Source organism: Tinamus guttatus, unplaced genomic scaffold (genome assembly GCF_059628265.1).
Source record: "Tinamus guttatus ecotype Peru unplaced genomic scaffold, ASM5962826v1 Tinamus_guttatus_pri_ptg000025l, whole genome shotgun sequence".
NCBI lineage: Eukaryota > Metazoa > Chordata > Aves > Tinamiformes > Tinamidae > Tinamus > Tinamus guttatus.
In genome coordinates this window covers 928,284-939,797 of record NW_028288559.1, presented here as the reverse complement: position 1 = coordinate 939,797, position 11,514 = coordinate 928,284, and the positions used below count along the sequence as shown (strand labels likewise).

Here is an 11,514-nt window from a genome sequence, read left to right as displayed (position 1 = left end):
ATATATATATTTACACTTGTACATTGCACAGTAAATTTGCAGGGCAGAACCTGACAGACACTTATTGGTAGGCTGGTGGGTAGGTGAACAGTGTGACTAGAAATGCCTTTTTTGTTTTTTTTTTGAGCATAGAGTGGGAGGCTGCAGCTCTCTCTGATCAGGGGCACCCTGAACTCCTTAGGAGGAGCTAGATCTTGCCTCAGCTTCTCAGAAGTTAAGGCCTCCTGGAGCTGCACCCAGCTCTCCTTGGCTGCAGCAGCAAGTGCTCTAGTTTCTCAGAGGGTTCCCAGAGATCTCCCACAATCTTCAACCCTGTTCTCTGAAAAATTTGAGCCCAGAACTGCCATTCAAACTCTTACCTCAGTTAGTGGCCTCTGGGAGCTGTTCTCAGGGACTAGGCTGAGCAGTTCTTTTGTGAAATTACCTTCTAGCCCAGAGGTAATTTCTCCTTCTCACATAGAAGCTGAAGCATCCCTAGAGAGAATAAACATGCAAGAGTTTCCATGCAAGTGCTTTCTCTTCACATTTGCTAAGTTAGTGCCCCTTCAAATACAAGTAGAAACTACAGCTCCTACCACTGTACACATATGTTCCCTGCCTTGCAGTCAAGTGCCTTAAAAAGATGCATTTAATACTTGATCTGTAGGCTCAGCCCATTACACAATTTCCTGGCGTTGTGCTCCTTTTGCAGCCTCCAACTGCTCCGCCTTGCCCTACCAGCTCACTCGGGGCACAGAGCTCTGCCCAGAAGTCAGGATGTTGCGACAGCCACTCCGAGTGTGTGGGAACGAACTCCCGAGGGACCTGCGGGTGTGGAGAGCAGAACAACGAGCAGGAAAAGGGAGGTTAAAAGGAGAAAAGTCATTTCCTGAAAGGAAGTGTCTAACAGTCTCCCAAAGACCAACCAGCTCCCGGCTGTTGAACGCCCAAGCACTACTTGGCTTCACTAACGGACTTTCCAAACACCCACATCAAACCCCCTGTTGTGCCAGTATGAACACAGGGGTTGATCTCCCAGCTGCTGCTTAGAGCAGGTAAAAGGCAAACCTATAAGTAAATGAACAAGTGAATAGTTATCTGCTATTAATTACAACAGCTTGATTGTATCAGTAAGAACACAATTAACAGAAGATGTTCTGCTAATAGTCAGTCATGATCTCTCTCCCTCAACCCACTGCCCTGATCAGAGGAGATTTACATTTTTCCTGTGGAGAACTCAATGCATACACCACAGCCAAGTGCATTTTTCATTTCTTGGGAGCCATCCTTCAGCATGCTCTAGTGAACACTAGTCTGTGCATCTGACCACAGTGCTACTATATTACCAAAGGCAACTGCTATCCATGGAAACTGGTGACAGGCAAGTCCATGCCAGCAGCCATCACACTTCACTTTCCTTGGAAGTGCCTCCTCACTTCCAGTTACACACTCCATTTATCCTACCTGCACATGGTGGTTCAGCAATGGCCAGTGGCATAAGCCATGCCTTCCATTTACAGTGGTGCACATCCCATGAGGAAGTCCCCCCTCTCCCCATAAATGGGAGCTGCTAATTTCTGTCCATCTTTGCTTTATGGCCAAGAGCCACCATCTTGCAAGTGTCATTTCCTGCATCTCCTCCCTCAGGCACACCTGGCTGTGACATTGTCATGCCTTGTGTATGCAGCACTTCTTGGCTGACAGGAGCAGTCACCCCTCCTGCTCCTCTGAGAAGGCTGGAGAGGCAGGAAGGCCCCTTCCCCTCCCATGAGATAGAGAGGCAGCCATTCTGCTTCACAATTGCAGGAAGAAGCTGCTCTTTTGGACAACGAAATTGCTCAGGTGTTTTCAGATTAGGCCCAAGGGGACACACAAAAGACTATTTTTGTACAGGGAACATATTTTATGAGGGGCAGAGCCCTGCAACAGTGCCAGGAGAGAGCAGGCATTACGTGTAGTGGGCAAGTCCCAGCTGAGGTGGCTGGTGGCCCCCTAACCCCCCACCAAACCCCGCATACATATGACATTCCCCAAAATAAGTTAAATACAAGAGACGGAACTTCATTAAGGCACTTGGCCTTATCGAGTGGCACAGCTGCCTCTGCAGCCACATGGAGTTCCTGCTTCATGGACAGACTCCCCAGGCACTGGGCAGCCCTAGGGCTGCACCGAGATTCCCTGGAACTACTCATGGCTCAGGAGAAAAATCTAGTCCATCTACCATTCCGGTCACAGGGAGGCTACAAGTATCAGACAAAGTATTTTAAAGAGGTAGGGAGAAAAATCCCAAATCAAAAACTGCCCCCCCCACACCCCCACCCACAGTTACTCAAGACGACTGTAGTAAATCAAGAGCTTTTATGGATTTTGCAAGTGTGGAACATTTTATGCACATAATTAAATACAGGGTTAGGGTGGCTGTATATATATTTCTGAATGAAGTTTATTGAACCAGGACAAATCCCAAAAGAAGCAACATAGCAGCATTTTGATAAGGGTGGAAACAAGTTTCTCCTACAATTTTTTCCCTTTTAATTCAGAAGGGGAACAAATATTAAGCACATAATATAAATTGTTTACATCTCTACCTTTAAAAAGTGTCATAATATTACTATTTCTTGTGTTTCACCAGTTTAACAAAATGTTAGTGTGCTACATATAAATATATCCTGATACCTCCAGCATTCATTGATTAATTACAGAAATATTTTCTACATAAATCTATCTTTCTAAAAATATAATTTAAATATAACTTTCAATAGAAAAAAAACAAAACACCTCATCAGAAGATTCAGGTCGCAGATCATTTTCAATGCACTAGAACTCTTTGTGAAGTTGCTCAAATTATGGCAAATAACTTTGCACATTCAGTTAAAAAACAGAACAAAAACAAAAAAAAACAAAAACAAACGAACAAAAAAAAAAAACAGAAAACAAAAAGGTTAAGAATAAATGGTGATCACTTCACGTCCACTGCCTCGGACTAGGAGAACTCTGTCCAAACCTTCTGTCAGAACTTCCAAGAACTCCATGTCTGCAGTACCATTAAGTCAAGGGCTCACAAAAAAAGAAGAAACAAAATAGCCAGTAATCACACACACACACCACACAATGACAGAGTAGTTTCATAAAGTAATTTTCCTGCCCCGTTTTATACACACAGCACAGAGCCATCCCATTACCCAATCCACCTGCTTGCTCAGAGTGCCGACTAATTTTCCTGTGATATTTGCATTCGGAAGAGATTAGAGGAAAATAAGAGAGTTCAAAACAGATGATTATCTTCTATCAATTGAACTAAAAATCAATACTGATGAAAACCATATTTCTGTAAATAAATGTTGTTTTCCCAAAATCAAGTCTATGTTGATCAACCTAACCCTGTCAGTGGCACAATCATGAAACAAGACTCCTAGTGCCAAGAAATATAGAGCAATATAGTGGAGGATACAGTTTTCGTCTCCTTTTCTGTTTTTAGGAGGTCCAGGCATATTCAGGAGAACTAGCTGTGCATGCTGTGATTTATTAAGGACGACTCCATTGAGCTTCACAGCAGTGTGCATTCTTCTCACATTTGACTGATTCCTAGGACACAAACAAACAGTTAAGTGTTGCCACAGTATTTATGTATTCCATCTTATGCATTTGAACTCATAAGTCCAATCTATAGCATACTGAACATGTGTATCTTTGTGTACACCAGTACTTGGGCATTAAAAATAAATTTATAAAAGTGGGGTGCCTGGGGATAAGACATCACAAGTTATTTTAAGATTAAATACTAAAATTCAAGCAATTTTATTTGGTTTGCCAAAACAGACAACGCTCCCATTTGCTAGTTGTATCCTTTACCAAAAAAAAAAAAAAAATTGAATTCTATTTAAATTAATTCTAGTTAGAAACACTGAGAATTCAGTTTATTGAGTTATATAAAAACTAGCAGCATTTGTGAAGCAAAAGCATAGGAGGTACAAAGGATCTTGTACTCCTTAGGAAGCCTGGTTAAAAAAAATAAATTCAACAGCAGCACAGGATTTATGAAAAATGGTTTCCCAGCATGTCATGCACTGAAGGCAGCAAGCGCTGCTGAACCGAAACAGAGGCCTCCCCTTGCATTATTATTAGCTGTTTCATTGCTGTGTCCACAAATAATATCTTAGCTATAACTGTGCCTGTGAGAGGAAGAAACTGCTAGAACTTTAAGCATTTTTTCTTTTCTTCTCCATTTGGGATGCTTTAGCTGCTCTTTAGCAGAATGAAACACAAAGCGGCTCCCCCCAGCTCGCCTGCAGTTCCCAAGGAAGCGGCACCACCGGCTCCGCTACAAGGCTGGCCAAAACCAGGAGCAGGTCACACGCCACAGGGCCAAGGACGTGCCCAGGCTCTGCTCGAGCCCTTACCCAGGGGAGCCACTGCACCAAGGCAGATGCTGTGCAAGCCAAGCCAGGCGTCTGTGTCCGAGAGACCAGACATGAAACTCTGGGATCTAAAGCAAGAACAGGAACCTTTTGAAAGGCTGGCGAGAGGCCATCTCGGGAGCAGCAGCACTACAGTGTTGACCTAAGATGTTTGTACGACCCTACGTAGCCTCTGCTATTTTCTTAGTGCTGTTTCAGCTAGCAGCCTTGCAGCCAAAGCACAACAGCTCTGCCCAGCTGGGCCCGTGCAGGCTCACAGCAGCGGCACGCAGGGAATCTTTGATATCGGAACAAGTCTGGCATCTCTTGAGCTTTACTAATCCAAAATACAGCACACATCAGCTCAGAAAAGCCAGAGATGAGATCTCCTTTCCCAAAGGAGAAAAAAAAAAAAAAAAAAAAAAACTAGGCAAACTAAAGTTATGAAAGGAAAACTATACAACGACAGCAGCATCACAAGCCAGATTCACCCCAGGAACAGAGACACACAGTGAAGCCCCTTTTTGGCATGCCAGTACCACAGCCAGCGTCCACCTAACATTATGTCAGTCCTACACTCGGGTGTTTTCATGGAAATGAGGCAAAAGTGGCATTTAATGAAGTGTGCTGGTTTCCTTTGTGGGAGGAAAAAAAATCCCCATTGTCCAAGTTATATCACAATGGGGCCGTTGTTCCCAAACGGATACATCCACCATTTCATGTGGGTAATTGGAAAACTAAAAAATTCAGTGCTCTTCTCCACCAGATAAGTTTTGAATTCCTATAGAAACTAAAATCCACGTTCACTGCTTTTGAAGGCAAAGTCGGTAACATTTAGAAGAAAACATTAACAGATGGTGATAGCACATAGTTTTCTGGTGATACATGCTGGATCACAGTATACACAGCAAGGTACAAAACAATATACAAACTGCAAATCATGACTTAGGGAACATGCAAACAACGTGTAACACCACAACAGCTAGGGAACACAGTCTAAATAGCTTAAATGAAAGTAAAACACAGACTTACAGATTTCCCCATTCTCTACATGGAAGAGAAACAAACATGTATGAAGTGATTTTTATGCTATCAGGCATATTTTTAACGCAGCAATATTATTACATTGTACAGGAAAACACTCTATATCCACATCCTATTCATTTACAATTGTTTAAAAATACCATCTGGAATAACCCTACACCTCATATGATTCTGATAAAGCAGCAATAGGAAGTGCTTCCCAGACATCACCATTCAGCCCGGAACAAGACAAAGTTGTGCCCTAACAGGGCAATCAAGATCTCCCTCAACCCTAAATGTACTTGAAAAATCTTACGTCTGCTATCTGCAAGTCCTATCTGTTTTAGGGTAAGCATGGTTTAATATGCTAGGTCTTTGCTGCCATCCACAGTTTTGCTGTGGGCGCAGGCAGACAAGCCCTCAGCCACACTTTGAACTCCCATCTTCTTCCTGGATTCAGGAGAGATGTGTGTACCTGTGTGCACGCCACTGAGGCACGTACAAGGAAACAGGCTGATGTCCTTCTGTCGTTACACTTGTGTGTCCACGACATCAAGCTCGGCACAAACTTGCCTGCCAGCCCAACAGTAATGGCATTTTATTGCCTTCTCTTTATTGCTCTGCGGCGTAGAGCACTCCCCACGGCATGGGAGGATGGAAGAGATGAAGCATGGACACGCACACTAGTCACCTATGTATGGAATTTCACCAGGGGGTTTTGGATAGCCAGAGGAATACACATGACAGTTTTGGCCATATGAATATGGTCCTGCTAAGGAGTATATTTAGAGTCTCTTATCCACTAAGTGCCTTCAGGGTGGTGGTGCTTTTCAGTCCTTACAAGGACAGCATTAAGTGCACAGAAAGATCATGTTTCTGCTGTGCTTTAAATAACCAAAACACCAACTTAAAAAAAAAAAAAAAAAAAAAAAAAGAAAAAGAAAGAAAAAAACAACCACACACAACCACCACACCACAACCAAACAAAAACTCTCAACCACCACATGGATGGATACTTACGGCTTCATGTTGAAAATATCTTTATAACCGGACAGATTTGTTTCTTTGTTTTTATGTTTTTCAGCTACAAACTTTTCTTTAGTCCAAGTCATTTGCACTTTTTCTGGGGCAGCAGCAGCCACATTTGCTTTCACAGCTGGAGCCGAGTGGGATGCAGTGTTTCTGTCATGGATTAACTGAGCCTAGCCAGAGGGGAGACAAAGGACCCAAGATTCAGTCTATGAGTGTTGGCAGATCAGAAATTCTCATCTCGAAATGCAATGTCACTGCAGTGACACCAAAGAAAATAAAGAAAAAAGCACCTTATTTTGTGAACAAATACCAGACTGTTTTGGCTTTGATGCAAAGTGAAACTGCTCATATATATGTAGTTTATTAGTTTATATTTGCAGAATTACATCTAGAATAGGACATCATTTTCTTAAGAAGCTAAAGTGAAGTGAGTTATTATCACCAGGAGCTTATGGCAATGAGCAAACTGAAAGCCATTGCTCATTTTCCCTCAGGTTTTCCAACAGTTACACTGTTTATAACTTGCTCTGACACTGGTGTAAACATCATCATTGAAAAAGTTCATGTGCCATGGTCGGGGCTTGCTCCAGCTTTCTTGCTCCCTCTGCAACGTAGATTGTTTCTGCATCCAAATGCAGATTGGGTAACAAAAGCCAGCCACAGCCTTACCACAAAGCAGACTTGCTTTCCTCTCTTCCCTTTTAATAGCAATAATTCAACAAGCCACACTTGCAGGAAAAACATATTATTGTTCCCAGATGCATAATCACTTCTGTGTTTGCCATTCCTCACTCCCCCTTGTTCCTCTTAAGAAAGGAGTTTTTCTCAAAAAACTTTCCCTCTTAACACTATGCTTATATTTTTCATTATTTTCAAGAGAAATAAACAGCACAAGTAATACTCTTCATGATGGACAGTAAGGTAAGTGAGCCAGTAATTGTGTGGGGTTTTGGAAACATTTAGCGGGTGGTTATGAAGTGTCTGCAGGGAGATGCATGACATTCATTGATTTCCCTAGCCCCCACAGGAACCTATTCATATTCAGAGGAGGGGAGAGGGTCAGGTCCCTCCAGACACACGATGACTCAGAGGACTGGATTCTGTTGTCACACAAAAGCATGAACAAAACTGAAGCAGAGGAAGAAGCTACTTGTGTTTTCTAAACACTAGTGCATTTCCCAGTTACTACAGTAACTGTTTTTTTTTTTTTTTTTTTTTTTTTTTTTTTTTTTAAATCTACCTAAGGACTGCCGTCTTTTTCTATATTCTTCTTGTCATTAACCAAATATTGAGGATTCTCAAATCCCAGAGTTCACTGTGTTTTTTACATAGCTACCTGTGATGGTCTTAATGCCACCCCAAAAGATTAAAGTCAAGGACTTATAAACAGCAGGTCAGTTCTCAACTCCCACCCCCCTTACTCACCTATTGCCCCTTCTATCAATTCAAGTCTTGAATGAAGAGAGCTATTTATTACCAGGCATTTTTCTAACCTTCTGGTCTGACACACGATATTATTCATCGAGACCCAGAACTCAAAGTTACTGTGAATGCAGTCGCTACTATGAGACAGGGAAGGGTTACCAGATGCAGCAGGCACTATGCACACTAAACAGCAGTAGCCCACGAACTACAACTTCCAACTAGCAACTACAAGGTAAATGCAGTACAGTGTGCTTTACAGAAAGACAACCTCCATTTCTAAAAAGACAACAAGGCCAAGAGAAACTCTGGACCTACAGCACATGCTTAAAATGCAAAACAATGAAAGCATTTTTTGTTAATTTGCTGTCACAATAGTACTAATTATATGGAAAACATCACATTCCTCTCCTATTTCCTAAAGGAGGGGAAACAAGAGAATACAGTGTTTCTACAAACTAAAACACACATCTTCAGAGAGGAGCAACACTTGAAGTGCACGCTAAAGGCCCTGATTACACGTGTCCATTCCCTTTCCAGCACACTGTGCAGGAAAAAATAGTGGCACTTATGAGGTAATAACGGCTTCTCAAGAGGCAGCCAATTCTTGTCTTCTCTAATTTAATAAATAAGTCTTCACATATTGATGCAGTCTGAGAAGCTTCAGTTCTTCAGTACAGGAACTCTAAGGAAGTGCTCTGTGAAAGCATAAAAATATGCTCTCAACCAAACACTTCCTATCCAAAACATTAAGAAACAGGGCCAGCATCTTTACTTCTAATATTCGGAGTTAAAGAGTGACTCTGAAAATAGGCACTCTCTGAGAACCCAAATCTTTCTCTTAGAGGATACTGGGTCTGAGAGAAATTAGGATGCAATTGATGCTACCGAAACAATCCAGGACAAAAAAAGTTAGCGTGATATCACGGATTTAGGGCATAATAAAATTAAAGATTAAGGATAGTTTCATAACAAAAATGAAAAACAACAACAAAAACAGGTTGTTGTGCCATAGTTCATTTTGCAACGGGGGCACTTCAAGTGTTACAATGAAAAAGAACCATCTAGTCAGTACTATGTCCTACTACCTCGTCCTCTGCATAATCATTAGGTAGCAGTGCCTGTACGTCCTGGCCAATGGACTGTGGACTAGAGTAGCTTTTCCTTCTGATTGAGCCTCGAGACTCATCAGTGATGCTCTGAATCTGGGATAAAAAGGTTACCAGTGACAAAAACAGTCTACAGAAAAGAGTAGATTGTGTTATTCAAAATCAAAATTATTTAATGGATAACATTTGCAGTCAAGGGTTTTTGTAAGTCTAGTTACTTTTGAGAAAGCTTTATTGATACCTGCACATCCCCATGCATTGATGCATTTCTTTTTAAAAGTGAATTTTCAGCTTCCAACCAGAACAGTAACAGGCCAATTATTTAAAGTGGAGAAAAATCTTATTTCCGTTATGGAACATGCATGTAAAAAAAGCCTAAATTCCCTTAAAACTTAATAATCTGTTTTACTGAATTCAGAGAGATAAATACATAAAATCCAAGACAAGTCTCAGCACAAGGAGTTAAGATGGCTTGACTAATCCTCCCTTTCTTCTTCTCATGAATGAGAACCGACATGCTACAGTATCCTTGGAGAGCAGCCTCCAAAAATGGTGGCATTAGACAGACTTTAAACAGTTCTCTTCCTCCACTCATGTTGCTTTCAAAGCTACCATCTGCATTTGAACAGAAGAGTGAAAGGTCTTCCCCTCTTTTCACTCAATTCTCTCCATGTTCTATCACTGGAATTCTTTACTTTTCTACTGACATTTTCATCTCAAGAAACTTTTTCAGCATATTTTCTATTGATAACAGGAACCAATACTACATAAACCAATTTGAAGAATTAACCCTAACTCTGATTCTTATTACCTCTTTTGCTAGTCTGTCACTGCATTTATGAATGTATTGGTACTGAAAATACAGTTATGGTATAATTAAATACCATCTGCAACCACTGGACACTTAGTACAGAAAATTACTGCAATCTAACAAGTGGCCAAAGACCTAGGAAAAAACCTTAGGCCGAAGACTTGAGAAAACACCATTTCCAGCGAGTGTAAGTCTTGACTATACACTGCAAAACTGAAGGAAGATTTAAAGGAAAAAGAATGGTAAATAACCATTCTGAATAATCCCTAGAAGGACAGGCAATTAATTAGATTGAGTTAAAAGGAAAAGACTAGTGCTTCAACTAGACCAAGAACAAAGCCCATGTACAAAACTCATGTGCAAAGGGATTTTATTTAGTTCTGCTGTATATATTAAATATATATACTAAAATATTAAATTATATTTAACATTTATATATTTTTAATGTATTTAGTATATTGTAAATATGCTAAAACCATTCTGCAGGAATTCTACCATGTGTTGTAAGTGCAACAGAGAGAAACAAGTAAAATCAAATATAACAAGATCTTCCAATATTCCATGTCCTTCCACTACTTAACTACCAATCTGTAACTTTCTCCTTTGATGTTAATTCAATAGAAGTTTTGACTTCCCACCCAAAATACCACCTCTTAAAAGTGGCAGGATTTCCTGTTTTCCAAATCACACTGTTCAATCTGCCCATAGCCGCTCCCATACAGAGCCTTGTGCTCCCTTGGTGGCTCGACCAGGGACAAGCACACAAGATGAAGACAGTATTTTTATAAAAAGATGGTATCAGGAAAGAGAAAAGTTATAACCACCCTTAGAGAAGAAGCAGGAGTTGGAACATGAGAGTCGTCAGTGAACATCTGGAGAGAGGTGGACACAGGCATCCAGAGAATGAAAACAAAAGCAATAACAGTTTACACTGTGGTACGAAGGAGAATAAAGTTTTAGATGTTATCATAAAACTGGCAGGGGTCTAGGCTGGCACAGTTCTCAAAGGATGAAAAGATTTTTATTTAAGAGATGCATAGCAAACTAAGTACATACTCAATTTGAAGCTCAGAAGAAAGTCAGAAGTCTAACTGGTCAACATTTCCTGATGAAAGCAGAAAAGAACAAGGGAAATTTCAGAGGGAAGAAGTGGATATTGCCCTTTATTTGGGCAGAAGAATGTACAACAAAAAAGATCTGGTGATTTCAGGGCAAGTGAAATTAATTTTATTTTTTTACATCATAATGTAAATTCAGTGCTGTTTTGGACACCTTTGATTTCATCTTGCCTGGTAGCAAGGAGCAAGTCAAAGCTGTAACAGTGATAGCTACATTCAGAGAAAAGTGGTTAAACAAAACTATAATTCAAAAGAAAGGAAGAAAGGAGTGAGAGCTTCCAAACAGCACTCTTGAAGAGCATCCCAACTGAGAGGTGAGAAACATTTCAGTGGAGGAAAAAAAAAATTCTACCCTGTGGACTACAAAACCTTCCAGTGCCCTTAGGCTACTTAAAAGATTCATGAGTTAATTAAGCCTTGCAAAGTAATTAAAAAGAAAGCCAAAAAGAAAAAAAAAATATATATATATATATATCTCACTGTAGAGTGACCGTTACCCTAGCTCCACTGGAAAACTGAGGAGTGTATTCAAAAATTCAGGGGAAAAAATGAAAAATTAGGAAAAAATAAGAATCAGCTTTCTTGTTCTTGCTTAATATGCTAAGATCAAAAGACAACTACCA

At 40.6% G+C, this 11,514-nt stretch overlaps 1 protein-coding gene across 1 annotated transcript in view; it reads right to left on the bottom strand.

Moving 5' to 3' along the window:
- Positions 1-2,404: 2,404 nt before the first annotated feature.
- SLC12A7 (solute carrier family 12 member 7) overlaps positions 2,405-11,514 on the bottom strand; it is a 58,327-nt gene continuing 49,217 nt past the window's right edge. The window contains 3 exon segments of the mRNA XM_088525967.1: positions 2,405-3,013; positions 3,431-3,564; positions 6,420-6,601. Of these exon segments, the coding sequence (XP_088382093.1) occupies positions 2,922-3,013; positions 3,431-3,564; positions 6,420-6,601 (408 nt within the window). The 3' untranslated portion in view covers positions 2,405-2,921.